This window comes from Brachionichthys hirsutus, chromosome 20 (assembly GCF_040956055.1).
Source record: "Brachionichthys hirsutus isolate HB-005 chromosome 20, CSIRO-AGI_Bhir_v1, whole genome shotgun sequence".
NCBI classification, from domain to species: domain Eukaryota; kingdom Metazoa; phylum Chordata; class Actinopteri; order Lophiiformes; family Brachionichthyidae; genus Brachionichthys; species Brachionichthys hirsutus.
In genome coordinates this window covers 7,637,372-7,659,364 of record NC_090916.1, presented here as the reverse complement: position 1 = coordinate 7,659,364, position 21,993 = coordinate 7,637,372, and the positions used below count along the sequence as shown (strand labels likewise).

Sequence of the window (21,993 nt, the reverse complement as noted above, 5' to 3'; positions counted from 1 at the left end):
CTGTTGGAGGCGCAGCTGTAGGAGGAGCAGCTGTAGGGGGCGCAGCTGTAGGAGGAGCAGCTGTAGAAGGAGCAGCTGTAGGAGGAGCAGCTGTAGGAGATGCAGCTGTAGGAGGAGCAGCTGTAGGAGGAGCAGCTGTAGGAGGCGCAGCTGTTGGAGGTGCAGCTGTAGGAGATGCAGCTGTAGGAGGAGCAGCTGTAGGAGGAGCAGCTGTAGGAGGAGCAGCTGTAGGAGGCGCAGCTGTTGGAGGTGCAGCTGTTGGAGGCGCAGCTGTAGGAGGAGCAGCTGTAGGGGGCGCAGCTGTAGGAGGAGCAGCTGTAGAAGGAGCAGCTGTAGGAGGAGCAGCTGTAGGAGATGCAGCTGTAGGAGGAGCAGCTGTAGGAGGAGCAGCTGTAGGAGGAGCAGCTGTAGGAGGCGCAGCTGTAGGAGGAGCAGCTGTAGGAGGAGCAGCTGTAGGAGGAGCAGCTGTAGGAGATGCAGCTGTAGGAGGAGCAGCTGTAGGAGGAGCAGCTGTAGGAGGCGCAGCTGTTGGAGGTGCAGCTGTTGGAGGCGCAGCTGTAGGAGGAGCAGCTGTAGGGGGCGCAGCTGTAGGAGGCGCAGCTGTTGGAGGCGCAGCTGTAGGGGGTGCAGCTGTAGGGGGTGCAGCTGTAGAAGGTGCAGCTGTTGGAGGCGCAGCTGTTGGGCCGCCTCTCCTCTCCGATACGGATACACTTGGTATCTCTAATGGTTTTTAGATGGATATAGCATTGACGGCCTGCAACACCTGAGGGGGGGCATGTAACCGAGAGGCAGACCCCCCCCCCCACCACCACCACCACCACCCTGTGCTGGTTATTCCCAGTTTCTCTGTGCTGGTTATTCCCAGTTCCTCTGTGCTGGTTATTCCCAGTTCCTCTGTGCTGGTTATTCCCAGTTTCTCTGTGCTGGTTATTCCCAGTACGGATTACTGTGGCAGCCCAATTTATTTGCACGTTTTCTGTAATGATATTTTGCCATCGCAGTAAAAACAGACACTCACTGGTTTGTTAAATATTGGTTTGTGCAATTTGGCGCAGGCCCCCAAAAACAACCCGGTAGATTTAAATTGGTTTTTACAAAATGCATTTTTTGTTTTATTTACGCTAAATTATAAGGATATTCCGTCCATTTTTGAGATACTTCTCCCAAAACTGCAAATGGTGGCGCTCGAGGAGAAATGCCAGGGTCACACAAATAAGTGCGGTGGTGGTGGGGGGGGGGTCACCCTCAGAGGGCCTGAACACGTCTGGATCCGCTTGTGACGTCTGATACGAGTTGCTCCTCTGCGTTCCTAATGTTGGTGTTCATCCACGCTGAAACGCACGCGCTCCACGCCGGCGACGTCGGCTCCCAGCGGCTTCGTTGAAAGCGATTCTTCCTCTCAGCTCTTCTGTGTCTTTGTCTAAGGCGCCTGCCTTCCTTATTCATCACCTGCGTCGGCCTCGCTCCGACAGCTGCACACCCTCCCCACTGCCGTGAGGCCTGCGAGGAAGCAGAGGGGGGGGGGGGGGATTCTGCAACCTTCATCTTCTGTCAGAAAATAATAACGGGTGTTGTTTTGTCGCCTTTCATTGGCCTGTTTAGCATTAAAGTCTCTTTGAGATGTAATATCGATGGCGTCTCCTGCAGGCGGCGAAATGAGAAGCGCTTATCTTTTATTTATAAGACACCCAGCGCTGTCTGGGCGCCGACATTCGGGGGGGGGGGGGGGGCACCTTGTGTGCATAATGCTGCAGGAGGGAAGCAATACAGCATTCTTCAACTCCAAATATCCTGTGACGACGTGAATGATTAAAAAAAAAAAAAAGAAAAGTGCCTTATTTTAACGACGCGTGAGAATCTGAATATTCGGTTCTGGTGGTATCCGGGTAGAAATGCGTTCTGGAGTGATTTGCTGCATCAGCCGTCTGTTTGTGTTGCACAGAGTTGAGCATCAAGTTATGAAATCAGTGCCCCATGACCGTTTGCCCCTTTGGAGCAGAAGCTGCACACATAACGCTGATTTATTGCCCCATTACAGAGACGATAGTAGCAAACTGTTGCATAACCCAGCAGGCAGTTGTGCGTTTACTACCCCCCCCTCCTAACCCCCCCCTCAGTTGACAGGGAGAGGTGGACAGCCGGAAGCTCAACCCGGCATCAGGGTGGGGGGCGTTTAACGTGAGCATCCCGCTGCTTCTTCTCCTCCAGACATAGCCGTGGTGGAGATGACGGACGCCTTCCGTCAGCCGTCGCTGTTCTACCACCTGGGGGTCAGAGAGAGCTTCAGCATGGCCAACAACATCATCCTGTACTGCGACACCAACTCCAACTCCATCCAGTCTCTGCAGGTAACGGCCCTTTTAACGGACGCCGCTGGCGAGGCGCGGGGCGCGTAACGCAGGAACACCGGACGCCTCTATGGTTTGTTGTTTTGTGTAACGAGAGGAGCTTTGTCGGCTGCAGGGATCCTCGACCGATGGTTATGTTACTACGCCGGAATGAAATGGGTTATTTTAGCCACCACTTTTTTCTCGCCCCTAATGGGGAGCTGCTTTTCCTTCCTGCGGTTCCTCCCCCCCCCCCCCCCCCCCGGTGCCCGCCGGCCTGACTCCACGGTCGGCTGGCTGCACCTCAGTCTGCCTAGAAGCGCCACTCCTCTCTGGCGGCGTCCTCTGATCTCCATCGGGCTGCTTGATTGTCTTAAAAAGGTTTTTTTTGCCGCAACATCAGAGGGTTTTTAGTCAAATGCCAACGCTCCTTTTGTAAATTGCGCCCAGACCCTCCGGGATTTGTGCTTCTTCACCAACAGTAGTCTGAAAATGTTCTATTATTATTTACAATTTTTGCCGAGAAGTTTCCCAGCAGAGAAATATCCTCACTAAATAAATCTGTTTCTTTTTCTCATCTTTCAGGAGATCATTTGCCAGAAGAATACTGTAAGTACACAAAGCCATCTGCCCCCCCCCCCCTCCGCCCCTTTGCCTTTCACACATTATTCACCCACAGCTCACAAATCACACACAAGGCGGTGCAAAGAATATGCCTCTTCACAACGTGCAGCGTGGGCAGAGATGGAATCCTCTGCTCTCCCGAGTGGCTCAGTGCTCCGTGAAATGTGCTGATCTCCGACACGCGCCGCTGATTGTCACTCACAATATGAGCGCTCGAACCCTCTGAGTTTCCTCAAGACCTTATCCGCCCTTGTTCTTTCATCATAGCTGCGTGCGCTCTTAACCAGCTCTTTGAGTCGAATGGAAATTGTCGACTCAAAGTTTTGCAAATGAAAAGTGAGAGCAAACCACCTGGACGTTCTTTAACAATGGATTTCCTTTTCCAAAGTTTAACTCGAGGTCGCCGGCAGCCTAAATATTTTTTGCGTCACCTCTGCTTTCAGTCACTGAGCCTTTGCTGTTAAATCGCCGAGCCCTGCTGAGGCGTTGTTGCTATAGCGTAGGTTACGGGACAGGAATACAGCCTTTAATGAAGTCTAATGAGGACTAATAAATGACACGACCCCCCCCCCCAGTCATAAAATCACCACATGACACGCACGGCTAAAGTGTGACAGAGGACAGTCTTTGTAATTTCCACTTCTAGACATTCTGCAGGCGCTAAATGTGTCCTATTCTCTGCTTTAAAAAAAAAAAAAAAAAAAGCATATGTTGTTCATTTTATTGAACTGAACTGCTTTTTACTACCTCCAGCATCCAGGTGACTTCCCTCCATTCACGCGTGCACTGTTGCTGTAATTGTTCGCACATGGCTGTGTCTCCCGACTGGCTCGGTTCAAGCCGGGTGGAGGAGACGTGGATGCTCGTTGGTCACAGCGACATCTTTAACGGGCTAATGACTGTTTGATGGCTTTTAAAATGAAGTGCAAACATTAAAGTGCGGTTAGCTCGCTCTGAGCCAGTCAGACGCCGGCAGTAAATGTAATGCATGAGAAGGGATTCGTTTAACGTTAACAGCTAGCAGGTTTTCCAATCAGACAAATAGCGCTAGCATGCTAAGTAAACCTTTCTGCATCAATTAAAGGGGCTGAGACGTGCGTTATGGGATTAGAGGACAATATATAAGAATTGCTTCACGATTCCCAGCTCAAAAAAAAACAACATCCCAACCTCTGTTGGAGAGTAAAAAAAAAAAATAAGGCGAATGATGCAGCAATGCATGTCCGTGCAGAATTAAAGTGCTTAAAGGACACTTTTACTGCTTGCAGCTGCAGTAAATGACGGGGTAGAGCGGCTGCACTGCATCCGTTTCTGCACGAACAAGTGGAGCTTGTCCTGCACAACTGAGAGTGTTTGTAAGAAAGCGGCTCCATAGGGACCGTCGCCGCTCGTGCACGTCTCCCGTCCCGGCTGCCACCCGTTCAGACCGGTTCGTTGCTATTGTCTGTGTTGACAGATCGCCGCCCAAACCTCCTGTCATTACCTGCAACCGTCTCCAAGAGGGGGGGGGGGGAAACGGCTCAGACCTTCTCCAGGCAACCTGCAGTGTAGCTCTTAAATGACCTCCCAGTGGTTGTTGGGTATTTTCTAACTGCTTCAGATGTATGACGCTCTATATATGTTTCCTTCTTGGCCTCAGGGTTGTAGTTTTCACCCAAACCTCTCTGCAGATGGAGTCGTCCAGTCATTGCAGAATCGGCGGTTTGGTCTTTTATCCAAACGTTGCGCCCACGTTTGGCTCACTCGCTGCTAATGTGTCTCGCACCAAACCGAAGAGTCTTCCGATGCTCAGATACAGCGGCGTCTCTTAATCTGAAACCGTCTCTCGCGTCGACAGACCTGCTCGGCCAACTACACCTTCATCCCGTACATGGTGACCCCCCACAACAAGGTCTACTGCTGCGAGAGCAGCCTGATGAAGGGCCTGACCGAGCTGATGCAGCCCAGCTACGAGATGCTGCTGGGGCCCATCTGCATGCCGCTGCTCGACCGCTTCATCCAGCTGCTCAAGGTGTCCCAAGCAAATTCCCAGTAAGTAGCCCGAGGACAAAAGCACTGCAGCTGGGGTGAATATTACTGGATGGCCTGCCCAGGTAGAAGCATGGCAGGGCTGTCGCTGCAGCAGACCATGCTGAATGTTAATGAAGGGGATTCTCTGGCTTTGAGAACGAGGAAGCAAAAAGGTACGCCGATTTAAATCTCTTCCTGCTAACAACTGCTCTCTCTCTCTCTCAGCAGAACAGGCCTTTTGTTTCGATATCACACACTTCCCGTTTTTACTGACAGTAATTCGTTCATTTGTTCGAGTGGTGGCCGGCGTTTACTAAATAAATCAATACAAACCGCCCATCACGGTTGCAGGAGGTAATACTTTAGGATGTCCTGCCAACAGCCACTAAAGCGGTCAGTTATCCAGCTCCTGGAACGCGAGTCAGGATTTACAGGCAGGAGAGGAAAAGCGTTCATTTTGATGAAGCACAATCAGTTTTCATTCCGGTTTCTGGCTATTTTTAACAGGAGTGAGATCCTTTTTTTTATATATACATATATATCCTAGTTTTAAAAGTTCCTTTGAATGGATCTGAGAGTGTGAGCCGAGTCATTTTGTCAATTGGACACTCTGCTAACAACCAGAGGGGAGAGGAAGAGGGGGGGGGGGGGGGGGGGTTATAGGCTGTTTTTGCAGCTCATGCATGAATAGTTTTTTTTCTCCACTATGGCCTTATTTTAAAGACAATGAATGAACACATTTTATTTTACCAGCTCACACGGATTATTATGTAAGGAGAGAATACTGTCCTTTTTTAAGGATGCTACAGCCACAGATTCCACAAATCTGATCCTTTTTTTTAATGTTCCAAAATATTCTGCATTAAAGTCTTAACGGGTTACCATGGGGATTCATGAAAGGTGGAATTTATGCTCAGTTCTGGGGTGAACCTGAGCTTTCTTTAACGTAATAAGACAACTTTATTTTTCCCTGTTACACTAGTTATTAGGCTAATTAGAGTTGCGAATGGGATAAGGGGTTCATTTAGTTAAAACCGATTCCAGGCAGTGGTATTGATTTTAAAAAGGCAACATCACATCTTGGTTAGTAATAAGAATGACTTGGTGTAAATGCAATGCAAACCTTTCAGGGAGGGTCAAAGTAGTTCAGCAGCAAATAAAATATTATATGTAAACACCATCCATCAAATGGATTTATTTTCAGTGTCGAACTCCAACGAGGCTGCAAACATTTGATTGCATTGTAGGTGTCAACAAGCATCAGAGATTGGAGTAAACAACGAAATGTCTCGCCATCATGGGAATTAATACTTGACAGCATTTATTAAATATTCCGTCCTGCCCCACCCATGAGAGACGAGTGGAAATTAGCTTGTGTCTCTTTACGAGTGGCTGATTGTACATTTATTAGAACTCGGGCCTGTCAGAACTTCACCTTGAAGGGAAACTGAGGCGCCTCAAATAATTTGACTGGGGCGCTGTTAATTGGGTTTTATATGGAAGTCAGAAAAATAATACGCTTCTTTGCCCCCCCCCCCCCCCCTGCAGCCAGTACTTCCGTGAGACGATCCTGAATGAGATCCGTAAGGCCCGTGAGCTGTACACCGGGTCGGAACTGGCCGCCGAGCTGAACCGGATCCAGCAGCGTCTGGACAACGTGGAGTGCCTTTCGGTAGACATCGTCATAAACCTGCTGCTGACCTACAGGGACATCCAGGTAGGCCCGTTTGACACCTCTAAACGGTTCCTTTTGTGTTTGTTTCAGGCACAATGAAGCGGATTTTATTCAATTAAACATTTGCAAGCATCACAAAGACAACAGCTGAAATTGTTCAGACGGGAGTTAGTAGTCTCTGAAATATTTAACAGATAGAGATGGAGCTCGGGATTTGTTGGCGGATGGCCGTTTTACTCCGATTAATTTCACAGTTTTACTTTGGTTTGTGAAAAGGCAAAACAGCTGAACCTTGTGCGTAAATGGGCACATTTTCTACGTAATCCATCAGAGATTAATCAAAATGCTCGGATCTAAATGGCTTCTCCCTGAAGGACAGAAATGCAGCGCCAAACAGTTCGGTGATGCCCACAGATCATTTTCTTTGAGCCCTTTAAATGCAGATGCGTGCATGATGACCCCTGACCCCCACGCAGGAAGCGACTGTACGAAACCTCCGAAACAGTGAGAGCGAGTTCACCGCCTGAGGTTGGATCCGTTACCGTCGCTCCTCTTACAAATTGCGGTTTTCCCAAACCGAGGCCGATCGCAGAGCGCCTGCGGAGAAGCTCCGGGGCAAAGCGTTTGGTCTTAAATCAGCGGCTCGCTGCGTTTCTCGGTCTTTGCATTGAGACGGAGCCTTCCATCATTCTCGAACGCCCCACTCGCCACGGGCAGCGATCGCACTCATGATTGATTCATCGCGACAACGGGCAGCGAGCATGTGCTGAATTATTGAGCGTGCTCTGGGGATAGAGTGGCTGCAGAGGCAAGTTATTCGTTATTGAACTGCTTTTGGTGTCAAGCAGACAGTTGAGTTTCACACGGAAGGAATAAACGGGACGTCAGACACGCCCCCCCCCCCCCCCCCCCGTGTGCGTCTGGAGGAAGTCAATGCCAGGGAATCATGGGTAATTTACATGTTCCTTATTTCTCATCTAGGATTACGAGTCCATTGTGAAGCTTGTGGAGACCCTGGAGAAGCTCCCGACCTTTGACCCCATGGCTCATCCACACGTGAAGTTCCACTACGCCTTTGCACTGAATCAGTAAGATGGTCATAGCGACACACACACACACACACACACAGACACACACACCTCGACTGAAGCAGTTCAAATGGGCTTGAGTTCCTGCTAAAAGGGGTTCAGCGCCCACGTTTAACTCTACTGAAGGTTGAAGTGTTGGCGAACCGATCGGCGGCGGCAGGAATACGAATGAACGCTGGCCTGGTTACCGAAAGCCTCACGGAACGAGGGAAGAATCTCCTCCGCAAATACCAACGAGAGAAAACGGAGCGATGAAAGAGGAGAGCCGCAGCTCTCGTCTCCCTGAGCATCTCTCCCACTGGACGGTCTCCATGGTGATGGCTTTCAGCTGGCGCATTTTATTGAACATCACTCCGGAGGAGAAGTTTTGTCACACACATTATGTGAGACCAAACTTCATTTCTTCTTGAAGCGTGCGATGCCTTCACTGTCTTCAGAAATGGCTGTTTAGAGTCGAGGTTCCAACAAACCGCTGCAAAAATCACCGTAATAATCCAGAACCTGAGGATATAAATCATCCCCGTTATGTTAGGATTAATTAATGGCCTCTTATAGCTTATATAACGGTGTTTATTCAAACGCACCCTGTTACCTGGGTAACGTAAGCGGCGCTCCTAATAGCTGTGGCTGTTCCCTATGTAGACACAACACTTAAACACAAGCATGGATTATAATCAATAGCTGCTGGTGCACATCACGATTTACCGTTTTCAACCCAGTGATTACTTTTATGGTCCTAATAATTAACAGGGTCATAAATATTATGTATTTAATGTGCAGTAAAACCCCAGTGAACCTTTTATTAGGCTATAAAGGCAGCAAATAAATTTGACTCTCATTGTGATTATGTAAAGACGTAAGTGGTTTTTATCTTCTTGTTGTTTTATGAATTAAGAAAGAGATGTAATTCGCTTAAAGGCGAATCCCACTGATTTACTCATCAGCGTCTGTTTCAAGGTCTTTGTGAAGCGCTATGAGAAAAGAAAAAGCCTTTTTTTTGCAGCTCCAAAGGAAGCTGCATGAAATCGTATTACTTGCTTCTAGCGTATGCCGGCTCTGAAAATGCAAAGCCGATTAGATTCTCTTGCACTGGGATAAAAAAAAAGCTCAATTTTAATTTACCGCCTGCTTTTTTTTTCTTCTTCTTTTTTTGCGCATGTTTGTGAGCATAGGAGGAACCTGCCGGGCGACAGGCAGAAGGCGCTGGACATTATGCTGCCCTTGGTGGAGGGAGAGGAGCAGGTGGCTTCGGATATTTACTGCCTGGTGGGACGGATCCACAAGGATATGTTCCTGGAGTCTCACTTCACCGACACTCGGAGCAGAGACAGCGGCGCGCACTGGTAAGAGATTGATTAACAGGGGGGGGGGGGGGGGGGGGGTTTCAGGTGACTCTGTGGGTTGACTGTAAATGCTCTTATTGTGAGGGTGTCAGCAGGGAGGAAGCAAGAGGGCATCAACACTGCTGGTAACGACACCAAAGGTCTTTAGAATTCCTTAAAGGCATGAACACCTTGTCAGTCGCGTCGTCTAAGGAAAGCCGGGAGCCGCGTTTTCTTCCATAATCTAAAATAATCCACTCTTTTTGGATTAAAATGTCAGTTTCAAACATAACAAAAAGCAGAGTCGATGTTCACGTCAGTAAAATGAGCCTGCTTTCCAGAAGTATCACAAAGGCTGACGTATCGAATGAATGAAAATCCTTGGCTTCTGTCCTTTCTCACTCGGAACCCACCAACGGGATCATCTCGGAATGTTCTTTCCAGGTTTTGACCACGCAAAAACTTTTGGATGGAGGCGCTGCAGCATCTGCTTGATGCTCATTAGTCAGACGATCCGCGGGGAACGGCCTTCAGACAGTCGAGTCGAGGCCTTGCAGGACCAGGGGAGTTATAATGTAGTGATAATCATGCAAAGCTGTTGATTGGCTTCATCTGGAATCGTTACTTCTTCCTTCTGGCTGTAATATTCAGCCCCGTGTCCCCTAGCAACGGCCTTCTCAACACGCCAGATTGCTCATTAGGTAAATTACATTTCCTGTTTCGTGAGAAGACCCGCCGTTTCTTTTATTGCTCTCTAACCTGAAGCGTCTCAAGCAGCCGCCGAGCTCCTCCGGGATCCCGGGGAGGATTTGTTTCTCGGTAGAAAAAAAAAAGCGCTTAATTGAGTCGCTCTTTCTTTTTCCGACAGGTTTAAAAAGGGCTTTGAGTCGGAGCCGACGCTACACTCTGGAATCAACTACGCCGTGCTGCTCCTGGCTGCCGGTCACCAGTTTGACACGTCGTTTGAGCTGCGAAAAGTGGGTGAGTTGGAGGCGAGGTGGGCTATCGGCCCTCGCTCCGGTCGATGCGGTCACTCTGTTCATCCCAGAGGCACGAATGGAGTTAAATTCACGAAAGAAATGTCTGGAAGCTGTCCAGCACCAAACAATAGGCCACGCACTTGGAGAGCTCAGCCCCCCCCCCCGCCTATGTTGTGATTTACACCAAAAATAATGTCCTTACTTTTATTTTATCTCATTTTTTTTAGATTCCTTAACCATGAAAACAAACCGTTACAACTGGATTCACTTTGATCTCATTATTAGTTTAGAAGTTAAACACTAAAAGCAGACTTCCAGTCACGGCGGTTTCTTTCTGGATCTATAGATCCGTAGCTTTTGAAGACAGAACAAATCCATTTGTCAGCTGAAAGATGACGCTTGCTGTTCTTCCAGGAGTGAAGCTGAGCAGCCTGCTGGGTAAGAAAGGCAGCCTGGACAAGCTGCAGAGCTACTGGGATGTGGGCTTCTTCCTGGGCGCCAGCATCCTGGCCTGCGACAACACGAGGGTCATCCAGGCCTCCGAGAAGCTCTTCAAGCTCAAAGCCCCCATCTGGTGAGGATGCAGATAAGACGCTGTCGGCGGTACATGGATTTGGATTCTGAACGTTTGGATGATTGCTTCTTCAGGTATCTTCGTACGCTGGTGGAGACCATCCTGATCTACCAGCAGTTTCATAAGCCCGGCTCGGAGCAGCCGGCGCCCAAGCAGGAGCTGGTGGACTTCTGGATGGACTTCATGGTGGAGGCCACGAAGAAAGACGTCTCCTCTGTCCGATTCCCTGTGAGTGACTCCCTCCGGGGTTCAGTTTGTTCAGTATGGACTGCGTAGAAGCGAAATAGGTTTACGCTCGTCCGTCTTTCCTCCAGGTGTTGATATTAGAGCCCACTAAAGTGTACCAGCCGTCTTATTTGTCCATAAACAAAGACGTGGAGGACAACACGGTGTCTATCTGGCACGTTGCCCCTGACGACAAGGTGAGTCAGCATTTTTTTTTAAATCATCCAGCAACTTTACCCCCGCCCCCCCCTCCCCCCCGGTGGAGATTTGTGATCACGTCACACAACCTGCTTTACTGCCGTTAGCATGTGCGGGCTAGCGTCGCCGCCGTCAGACGGCCATCATCGCTGCTGTTGTGCTGCCGGAGGCTGCAATGACTTGTTTTCTGATCCGTCCTGCAGCAGAAGGGGATTCACGAGTGGAACTTCAGCGCCACATCAGTGCGAGGCGTCAGGTCAGTGTTTGCTGAGCGGAGTAACGACCATCCCCGGAGGGTGGTGCGTTCAATGTCCAGACTGTTCCTGGGGGTCGCCACAACCCGTCCCTTCGGGTTTGAGCCGCTTTGCGGGTCCACGGGAGTCGCTGGAGTCTATCCCAGCTTGCTATGGGCGAGAGGGCGGGGTACACCCCGGACGCGTCGCCAGTGCATCGCATGAATCCATTACAATTTGGTGCAATCAATTCACCTAAATTGCGTGTTTTTTGGAGGTGGGAGGAAACCGGGAAAAAACCCACGCGGATAAGTGGCGAACATAAAAACTCTGCACAGATAGGATTCGAACCCGGTACCTTCTTGCCGGGAGGTGACAGCGCTAACCACTACGCCACCCAATAAGTAATGACGTACTGCTCATTTTTTGCTAAATTTGTACAGTGCGTGTTCAAATCTCTTGCATGCATGTGAAGCTAACTTTTACAGAAGTGCTGCAAAATTAATTTCATTAAAAACCTACTGGGTGAAAATGTAATTAGCATATAGCTACAGCGTGATGATTGTAGAAAAGTGCTTGACAGTCACTGCAACTCCCCCCCCCGATCTCCCAATCCGCCGTTTCATACCGCAGAGATTTTTATTTATTTTTTTGGCGACTTCTCCACTGCGCCTCCTTCTCCGCTTCCTTCAGAGGGAAGTCGGTGTCGGATCCGGGAGGCGTGGATGTTCTTGTGCTCGCATGTTGCTAGGGAACAACTCGTTCTTCATGCCCACTCGGCCTGCAGACATTCCAGCAGGACACAAAAGCAGCAATGTGATCAACAACAACATCATCCGGCTAACGGTTGAACCGTTTTGTCCTCAGCATCTCCAAGTTTGACGAGCGCAGCGCCTTCCTCTACGTCCTTCACAACGCGGAAGACTTCCAGATCTACTTCTGCACAGAGATCCACTGCAGAAGGTCTGGCCTGCTCAAGTCTGGATTTCAAACGCTTTGTCGTTTTAAATTGATGTTATCAGGTTTTATAGCCCTAAAATGTCCTGAGAATCAAATCACAGATTTAATAAATATCTGCCTGAATATAAATAATAATTTCATCTGATATCCTTTTTTTTGGTTTGTTTTATCACCGATGACAAAAACACAATAAACGACTTTTTTCTGTGAACCTAACTGACGCCGATCCGGCTTTTCCCGTGACAGATTCTGCGATCTGGTCAACAGCATAGCGGAGGAGGCGTGGAACGGTCCGGAGGAGGGGGACTGTGACAACGATGCCTTAGAGGTGAGATCAATCCACTTCCATATTGATTAGAGGGTTATATGAGTATAACTTTAAAATTGATTGACAATTTCTTCCTATAATTTAGTTACAGATACACCAGCACCAGAACTTAAAAAGGATTTAACATTTCATGTCTGTGGATCGTTTCGTTGCGTCCTGTCGTGTCTTTGTGGTGATTTTAGTTTGCACACATTTTCAAATGCCACAGGAAACATTATTTTGGTGTTTCAGTCCAAACACAACTGCCTCAAAACGTATCTTTTCACTGTTCGGCAGGTTTGTACAAGCTTTTCCCGCAAATGGCATCATAATAAGCAGATTGAAACGCAGCTGCAAGCCCAGAGAGGGTGAACCCGTAACCTGCTGAGATAAGATCTGCTTGCTGCTCTCGCCTTCCTGTGGGAAAACAGGATTGGCCCAAAACAGAGCCGCACCCTTTTTGACTTGGGGCAGATCAAAGGTTTTCACCATTAGTCTTAACGTTTTCTTTGTTAAAGCATTTACCACAACACGACAAGCAAAAGTATTATATTAGAGGCTTTCATATTGAGCTGTAACAAAATATAACGGGTTTAAAGTCATGTGATTACCCAGAAAATCGCCGTATTTGATCATAAATTGACTAATAAGTTTTCACGTAGGGTATGTCGAAACTCTCCAACATAAAAAAAAAACAGGAAGGAGAACAAGAGAGCGTGTCTTTTTGACTTCCCTCAGTGGGAACTGCATCTAATACAGAGTCATACCGAATAAAAGGTCTGATCACGCCCAATCGGATCATTCCACAGGTAAACAGGTGAACGAGTGACAAGCATTATGGCTGTGCATGAACGTGGCATCAGTGTGGATGGAGATTGGTTTGCAACCATCACAAACACATGATCGCGTCATGGATTATTGCTAGATGGGCTCGGAGAAATCACAAATGTATCCCAGGTAACGGGAAGGAGTGGCCAGAGAGAGTCAGGAAGTCAAACGTTACCTTTCTACCCGAGTCAAATCAGACTGCCTTCACTGATGTTGGTCGCTTGCCCCCCCCAAAAAATACGACACATCCAACATGTGTGGTTCGCTTCCTGGTCATGGCGTGTGCTTCCTGTCCTTGTCTGCAGTACGACTACGAGTACGATGAACTTGGAGACCGTGTGATTCTGGGAAAAGGCACATTTGGTGTGGTGTATGCGGGCCGGGACCTCAGCAACCAGGTCCGCCTGGCCATCAAAGAAATACCAGAACGAGACAGCAGGTGAGGATCTGCCACGAGGAGCTACATTTGACTTCGTATTTATGCTGGGGGGGGGTTGTGGGTTGAATTAAGTTTTTGTTGGGTTCTTTATTTCGAGCCTCTCTGAAGACTTTAAAATCCCACACACACACACACAATAGCAAACACACTGAAGCTATTGAAGCTGAAGCTATGAAGCTGAAGTCAATATTTTTTTTTATGTGATCATTTTTCTTTGTCGCTGTTATGAAAGGATGTTTCTTTGCATCACAGTGACAGGAGAATAGATATTGATGTATAATAAAACCAAAAATTAGAGCGCTTAAACTCGATGTTATTTTTAACTACAGGTACTCACAGCCGCTCCACGAGGAGATCGCTCTCCACAAACACTTGAAGCACAAGAACATCGTCCAGTACCTCGGATCGATCAGCGAGAACGGCTTCATAAAGATTTTCATGGAGCAGGTGCCGGGAGGTAAGTCATGTTTTTTTTTTATCTAAAATATATACACAACAAAAATATGTGCAAAAATAAGTCGTGTTTTCACTTCCTTGCCTTATCAATAATAGTCTACAGAATTTGTCAGCCGAAGAATCTCACTTGCGCTACTTACGATTTCATTTGCCGATCCTTGTTCTGCTTTACGTCGCGTCGTCCAGGGAGCCTGTCCGCCCTGCTGAGGTCCAAGTGGGGTCCTTTGAAGGACAACGAGTCCACCATCGGCTTCTACACCCGGCAGATTCTCGAGGGACTCAAATACCTGCATGACAACCAGATAGCTCACAGAGACATCAAGGTGACTGAACAGACTCCTCTTCTTCTTCTTCAGCGTTTTAGCGTATCCGTGGAATTGTTAGCTTCTCGGCTCATTTCCAGAAAGACGCTGTTTTGCTTTTTTTTTTTTTCCCCAAGTTCATTAGCGTCTGTTGGGAACTCTTCCAACAACCCGGATGTCGCTTCTCCTCCACCAACCTGCTGTTTGTCACCTTGAAGGATTTGCACTGCCTCGTGTTATCTCAGTGTGTGTGTGTGTGTGTGTGCGTGCGCCGTTCTGATGGATGTGTCTCCAATCTTCAGGGCGACAATGTCCTCATCAATACCTACAGCGGCGTCTTGAAGATATCAGATTTTGGCACATCCAAGAGGTTAGCTGGGATCAACCCCTGCACTGAGACCTTTACAGGTGTGAAATGCTTCATGTTGACTTCCTGAAATTGCCAGTAATAGCTGCTGCTGCTATTCCGGGCTGTTGAGCATGCATGAGTCAGATCAGGCAAGTTTTTTTTTTTTTTTTTTTACAGCGGCCCATAGCACAGTTTTCTCACTTGGATCAGGATGTCTGGCAAGAGCTCTTTCAGGAAACTGCGCGCTCCTTTTTATTTAGCCGGATCCTGCTATTAGTGCATCCCCGTCTGTTTTTAGCTGAGCACACAAGCCTCTAAAAGCAGCTCACGCAGCCCGGCCGGCTATAATTAGCACAAAAGAATCCTTTCAGTGGAAAGCTGAGACCTAAAACTCAGATGCGATTACTCGACGGCGCATGAAGGCTTGCCTGAACCTGATTGGTCAGCTGTGATCATTTGTCATTATCTCTGATTGATAATTATATTAAATTCATGCTATGCTTTGCTTTGGTGCAGATTATATTATATCAATCTAATATATATATAAATATTAATATCTTTGTGTATTTCAACTTTCTTTACGTAACCAAAGCTGTTGATCGTTAAAGAACAAACGTGGAATTTGCCATTGGACAGTCGGTTGATCTCTTTTGCAGTCCCAGAGAAACCAGTAAAGACATTCATTGTGTATTTATCATTTGTCCAGGCACGCTGCAGTACATGGCTCCTGAAATCATAGACAAAGGTCCTCGGGGATACGGGAAGCCGGCTGACCTCTGGTCTCTGGGCTGCACCATCATAGAGATGGCTACTGGGAAACCGCCTTTCTATGAACTGGGAGAACCACAGGCTGCTATGTTCAAGGTGAGAAACACCAGCAGTTCCAACCCCCAAAATACCTCCGGGTGGCGGGTTTAATTTTAGCAAGTTGCTCTATAGCACCGAGTTTGTTTCCTCCCAGAGGTCAAGGGGGCACGATTCTGTCCAGGTGAGATTTGATCTCCTCTTAAAATCACTGAAATAACCATCGGATGGCAACTGGTTTATCCCCTCATGCAAACTGGACAATCATATTATGGGTATATAAAACTAATTAAATAGGTAGATAAATAACAATAATAATCTGAAAAAGAGAAAAGGGAATTACATTTGACTTTAATAACCCATATAAATAAAAACAGAATAAAGAGCATTTCTTGCTATTGATGTAGAAGCATTACAATAAAAGACATTAAAGCTGTAATCCCCCCCAAACTAACAGATTAACTAACATGATTAAATTATGGAAACCCACTGTTTTCACCTGCCTGTGTGCTGCAATGCGATCCGGCCCGGTGGAAACTCCAAATGCCGTTTGTGCACACAAGCCATTACTCAGTTCCATTTACAGCGCGTGTTTGCTTTGGATGGAGATGTAAAGAGCCAATGAGCTTATCCGCGTGTGGGTGGGCCATTAAAGACGTTCGAGGCGCGCCCTGGAGAGCATTAATGCGCTCCCATCAAAGCCCTTTTCTGTAGGATGTAATTGAATTAAATGGCTTTGAGTTTACACGAGGAGGGGGGGGGGGGGGGAAATCTCCTCACACATTCTGGATAAAGATCAGAGAATTCATGACTCTGCTTGTGCGATCAGATTGCGTTTGCCTTCATCCTGCCGTGTTTATGGTAGAGAAGGCTTATCCCAAATAGTCAAAACAGTTCGTACAAATGCTTCAGTCATCCCGGTGGAATGTCTCCAGGGAGGAGCGTATCTCTCAAGTCAAACATTCCTGAACAGCGTTCTTATTTTCAGAGCCTCAAGCTTCGCCTTTGAACGTTCTGCTCTCAGCTGCAACGACCAGGCCTCCCGGGCTGACGATCGTCTACCCGGCGAGGAGAACGCCGCGCGCCGGCCAGCGTTCTGGCCTTCACTTTCCCGACCTCCATCTGAGGTTTTCTTTTTTTTTTTTTTATTGCAGGTGGGCATGTTTAAGATCCATCCCGAGATCCCAGAGTCCATGTCCCTGGAGGCCAAAGCCTTCATCCTGCGCTGCTTTGAGCCCGACCCGGACTGTCGCGCCACCGCTTTGGACCTGCTCACCGACGAGTTCCTCACCGTCACCAGCCGCAAGAAGAAGAGCAAGAGCAGCTTCTCCGGTGGGTTCGCTTTTTTGGGATTTGTTCCTCATTTGGGACGTCCTTTAGCGTCCACGACACTAAAATCAAAGGTTTAGCGCACAAGTGTGTGCAACAAGTCGCAAAAAAGCCCCCGTTGAACGAGAATTATATGTTGAATAAACACAAGCATCGGGAAATAAATGAACGGATTTCATCCAGGAAGTAAAGCATGTGATGGCTAATTTAGCTTAGCATGATGATGGAAAAAAAAAACCTGCATGTAATGGCGTGTTTCTTCAGTCATTCGAGGTCCTCAGTTAACCCCCCCCCCTCACCGACTAGGAAAAGAGCCTGAAACATCACATCACATCACTTTGCATGGCAGGAAATACGCCTTTAACTGCCTGAAATTGTGTTCTTGTTTAAGTGCTGACACGTCGTTTGTGCTTCCTCCCCCTCCCCCTCCCCCCCCTGCAGCTTTGTCACCAGTGACAGGTGAGGCGCTTTACTCTCTACGCTACTTGCAGGAACTACTTCATGTCTGTGAAACATCTGGCTGCTTGGCTGAAGAGAATCTAGGCTACCGTTTTCCTGCCTTTTTTTTTTTTCTACCTGCCTTGCACGACTCTCTGCCCTCGAAATAGACATTGCACAACTTGACGGCTTTCCAACTGCTAGAATGTTTTTCTGGTCCCTGTTTCACACTTTCTACGCAAAAAAAAATATTTTTTTATTATATCTCTATCATCACTAGACATGATGATAGAGATATAATCTGATTTAAACTGCTCTATTTGCCCCCCCCCCCCCCCCCCAGGCTTGATAAATGGTTTTCATTTCCTTTCACCGCGTCCCCCAGAGTACCTCCGCAGTATCTCCCTGCCGGTGCCGGTGGTCGTGGAAGACACCAGCAGCAGCAGCGAGTATGGCTCCGTCTCCCCTGACAACGACCTCAACACGAACCCCTTCATCTTCAAGCCCAGCATCAAGTGCTACAGCGAGAGGGATGTCAAGGGGCCCAGGTCCCTCTTCCTCAGGTGTGGGGTGGGGGGGGGGGGCTAGAAATGCGACGGAAATCGATAGAAGGGCTTGTTCCTGCATGCAGTCCTGCTATGTGCACTTTTTTTTTAGTATGAGTAGAATTAAAAGTCAAATTTGCACCTTCAAAGTCATAAATGTCACTTTCATTATACACATATTCAGAGATCTACTTGTGCCTTCCTTTGGAAATGATTTTATTGTCGTTTCTTTTTCTGACCAGCATTCCGGTGGAAAACTTTGAGGACCACAGCGCGCCTCCGTCTCCCGACGAGAAGGACTCGGGTTTCTTTATGCTGAGGAAAGACAGTGAAAGACGGGCCACCCTGCACCACATCCTGACCGAGGACCGGGACAAGGTGGTGACCAACCTGATGGAGGCTTTCACTCAGGTTGGTGACAGAAAACACCATCAGCGCCCAAAGAATGGCAGCTATTTCTGATAAACAGCTCCTCTTCCTCTCACCTCCAAGGGCTCGGAGGATATCAAACTAAAGCCTCAGCACATCTCCACCCTCGTGGTCAGTCTGGCTGACTTTGTTCGCATGGCGGACAGGAAAATCATCGCCAGCACTCTGTCCCAACTCAAGCTGGAGCTGGACTTTGACAGCGTCGCCATCAGTCAGCTGCAGGTTGTGCTGTTCGGCTTCCAAGATGCTGTGAGTTTATAGCATAGACACCCCCCCCCCCCCCCCACACACACACACACACTGGCTGTTGATTTTCTGCATTTCCTGTCCTACATATGTGGTTCTGTTCATCACCCATCCTCTGGTTGTGTACAGCGATGCTCCTTGCCTCTGCATAAACCATGAGCTCTCAGTATTTAAGTATAAATATTATATGCGTGCATGAGCTGCAGAGACGGCAGGAACCAGGATGCAGCTGCTTCTGCGCAAAAATCCCACAAATGATAGTGAAATGCTTTTATTTGAGGCGATGAAAGCTGAAATGTGTGGCGAGTAATTGCACATTCTGTTGAAAGGCACTTCTGAAATGCCTGTATAGCAGGTGCCTTATTTAATATTTGCAAGAGGCGTTGTTGCATAATCCTCCAGGAAACGTAAGCTGTGATGCCCCCTGCTGGTCATTAATATAAACTGTTTTAGTAGCAGATGAGTAGCAGAATCCATACTTATTATCAATAATATATGAGTAATATTCAGTGGTGCATGCATGTAATAGAGACTATAAATAATGTTGAAATATTTACCTTATTAGCAACAATGTTAATCTTTAAAGGTCAATGATTAAAAATCTATGTATTAATAATAATTATGAATACTTTATTGTCAGGTGAACAAAGTGCTGCGAAATCACAACATCAAGCCTCACTGGATGTTCGCTCTGGACAACATCATCCGCAAAGCTGTGCAGACGGCGATCACGATCCTGGTGCCAGGTAACGCCATCGCTGCCCCCCCCCCAAAATGCGTCGTCATTTATCCCCCTATTCAGAAGTGACCTGAGAAATGTGATTGATCATTCAGAGCTGAGGCCTCACTTCAGCCTGGCCTCGGAGAGCGACGCGGCCGACCAGGAGGACGTCGACGACGACTGCGGCGACGGCGAACCGAACAGAAACTCCACCCGCCAGAGGCGCGTGCCTCCCGTCGCCCCTCACGACGACACGGTAGCCACCTCAGGAGTGAGCACGCTCAGTTCCACCGTGTCGCACGCGTCCCAGAATGCACAGCACTCCGTGAGCATGCAGCTGGGCAGGATGAAGCTGGAGACCAACAGGTGGGCATAAACTGGGATCGGATGCATAATTGCTGCAGGGAATCGATTTAATGGTGGGGGGGGGGGGGGGGTTCCATCATCATGTCATATTACCTCTGATTTGTTTGAATCCAGGCTGCTGGAGGAGCTGCTGGAGAAGGAGAGGGAATATCAGGCCATCCTGCAACAAGTGCTGGAGGAGAGGGAGCAGGAGATCAGGATCCTGAGGCTTCGCTGTGAGCCTGCAGGTCCGGACACTCGTGGCCTTTATTCACTGCAGGGGACTTCGCTGTCCTGTTGCTGTCGCTGTAGCAGGTTATTTCCTGCGCATCTGGAAGATAAACGAGTCCCGGATGTCTGAAGGAGTCTGTTTGCTGTATTTCTGCCAGACGCTCCCTCACCATCGGATGAACCGGAGAGACGGCGGATACTCGAGGACCCGGATCTGACCAGCTGGCTCAGGCTTTATGGTGCCGACCAGGACTCCTTGGACAGAGTGAGTCCCCTGCTGGTTGTAAAGGTCACGCGGCACCGGTTCCACAGCGCTCATTAGAACCCACCCATGACCTGCTGTTTGTCGATCTGTGAGGGATGTTTGCATATTATTTACCATATTTTTGAGAAGGAAGACATTTTAAAATTGATATCACGGGATGGTACGCATCATTGCGTGTTTCCAAATGCCAATGCAGGAGCTGCGTTTCATTCTGTCTCTCCAGATCCTGAATGAAGAGTACACACTGAATGACATCCTCCACGACGTAACAAGAGACGACCTGAAGGGTTTAAGACTGAGGTGGGAAAACCTGCCAATGTGTTTAACCTTTAATTGTATTGTATTCGATAATGTGCCTTCAATGAGAATAAAATAAACGGCAGCTCTACTGATATCAGGGAACAGTCAAACCTGTCAAAGCTCTATTTATAGCATAGAATAGAATTGTTTATCCGGGACATTTTACACCTTAGCAACTCGTTAGCGTGAGCTAAAATCCCTCATTTCTCCAAAAGTTTTGTCTGTAAAGCAAAAATGAATTCCCTCTCTGCAGGAAAGTTAAACGTTTTTATTTTGGTTTCTGCTAAACAGTGACGTCTGTATTTTGTAAAAACTCTCATTGATGCAACATAAATTGAAAGCTAATGATCTGGCACGCCCCACATGCATAATGAATCAGATCTGGTGATGCTAGCGATGCGCTCAGGTCTCGCTCTCTGCCATTGTAGCCTAACGGCCTTTTCTCTGTCCCGCCAGAGGTGGGATTCTGTGTAAACTCTGGAAGGCCATCACAGACTACAGGCAGAAACCAACCTGAGGCCTTAGGTGGTGGCCAAACGGCGTGTTATTCTGCTCCTTACCTCACTATTTATACAACCCAGACTTCAGGAGAAGAGCTTCCACAGAGCAGCCACCCGACCCCACGATGGACTCCTCGGCTGATGATGTCAGGAGTGTTTTCATGGATTTGAGAAAAGGATCAATGAAAGGTCACTTTGAAGGCGACAGTTCCTGAGAAGTGCCACTAGATTTGCTATGCCTTACGGACCTTACGCAGCTTTTTGTTAAAGATGCGTAGAAAATGACAATTTGGTGAGTAATCTGTTATTCAAATCTTGAAATCTGTTAAAACATTTATTCTGTTGGTGTTTACAGATATGGAGACTGACCGCTTTTCTAATGCAAGCCTAAAGAATGACCTTTAAACTCATCAGTGCTAATGTTTTTATCATCTTATCACTACTTTATTTAAATGTATTTTTAATTTAATTATGGTGATCTGAAGGATGCCAGTGCATGCCCTGTTTAATTTTTTTTTATTTTATATCCATACTTTTCAAGTTGTTTATGCTTTTTTTTTTCCACATTTCCTTTTATAAGAAAGATTTACATTTTTATTTTTCAGAAATGTGTAAATAATGTCTTATAAAATTTCAATTACATTTATGTACTTCAAAAAAATATTGATAGCATTGTTAAATTTCAATGTGGCTTGGACAGAGTCTTTAATGAACACATTTAAATATGAATTGTAGGATTAGTTAATTTAATATTAAATATATATATTCAACACTTTTTCTCAAATTTTATTGTTGTACACTGACAAAATTGTGCTTACCGGTATACAGTTTGTGTAGACATTCTATCAGATGTATTCTGTAATGAGAGTTTTAATATGAAAAGAAATTTCATATGGAAGACATATTTTTAAAACGTATCAAAAATAGGGAAAATTATCATGAG

At 47.3% G+C, this 21,993-nt stretch overlaps 2 protein-coding genes across 2 annotated transcripts in view; one reads left to right on the top strand and one right to left on the bottom strand.

Moving 5' to 3' along the window:
• The window catches only part of LOC137909563 (uncharacterized), a 1,123-nt gene extending 346 nt beyond the window's left edge, over positions 1-777 (bottom strand). The window contains exons 1-2 of the mRNA XM_068754027.1: positions 764-777; positions 42-689 (exon numbers count right to left, since the gene is read on the bottom strand). Coding sequence (XP_068610128.1) covers positions 42-689; positions 764-777 — 662 coding nt within the window. The remainder of the gene's footprint in view (positions 1-41; positions 690-763) is intronic.
• map3k5 (mitogen-activated protein kinase kinase kinase 5) overlaps positions 1-21,993 on the top strand; it is a 25,589-nt gene extending 3,596 nt beyond the window's left edge. Inside the window, exons 2-30 of the mRNA XM_068753472.1 lie at positions 2,209-2,348; positions 2,913-2,936; positions 4,789-4,982; positions 6,510-6,678; positions 7,618-7,724; positions 8,897-9,067; positions 9,915-10,027; positions 10,441-10,600; positions 10,675-10,828; positions 10,915-11,022; positions 11,227-11,279; positions 12,124-12,219; positions 12,463-12,544; positions 13,657-13,790; positions 14,120-14,247; positions 14,433-14,569; positions 14,851-14,956; positions 15,604-15,761; positions 16,856-17,033; positions 17,472-17,489; positions 17,854-18,031; positions 18,256-18,424; positions 18,506-18,691; positions 19,329-19,434; positions 19,523-19,775; positions 19,890-20,002; positions 20,144-20,250; positions 20,474-20,550; positions 21,007-21,993. Of these exons, the coding sequence (XP_068609573.1) occupies positions 2,209-2,348; positions 2,913-2,936; positions 4,789-4,982; positions 6,510-6,678; positions 7,618-7,724; positions 8,897-9,067; positions 9,915-10,027; positions 10,441-10,600; positions 10,675-10,828; positions 10,915-11,022; positions 11,227-11,279; positions 12,124-12,219; positions 12,463-12,544; positions 13,657-13,790; positions 14,120-14,247; positions 14,433-14,569; positions 14,851-14,956; positions 15,604-15,761; positions 16,856-17,033; positions 17,472-17,489; positions 17,854-18,031; positions 18,256-18,424; positions 18,506-18,691; positions 19,329-19,434; positions 19,523-19,775; positions 19,890-20,002; positions 20,144-20,250; positions 20,474-20,550; positions 21,007-21,067 (3,680 nt within the window). The 3' untranslated portion in view covers positions 21,068-21,993. The remainder of the gene's footprint in view (positions 1-2,208; positions 2,349-2,912; positions 2,937-4,788; positions 4,983-6,509; positions 6,679-7,617; positions 7,725-8,896; positions 9,068-9,914; positions 10,028-10,440; positions 10,601-10,674; positions 10,829-10,914; positions 11,023-11,226; positions 11,280-12,123; positions 12,220-12,462; positions 12,545-13,656; positions 13,791-14,119; positions 14,248-14,432; positions 14,570-14,850; positions 14,957-15,603; positions 15,762-16,855; positions 17,034-17,471; positions 17,490-17,853; positions 18,032-18,255; positions 18,425-18,505; positions 18,692-19,328; positions 19,435-19,522; positions 19,776-19,889; positions 20,003-20,143; positions 20,251-20,473; positions 20,551-21,006) is intronic.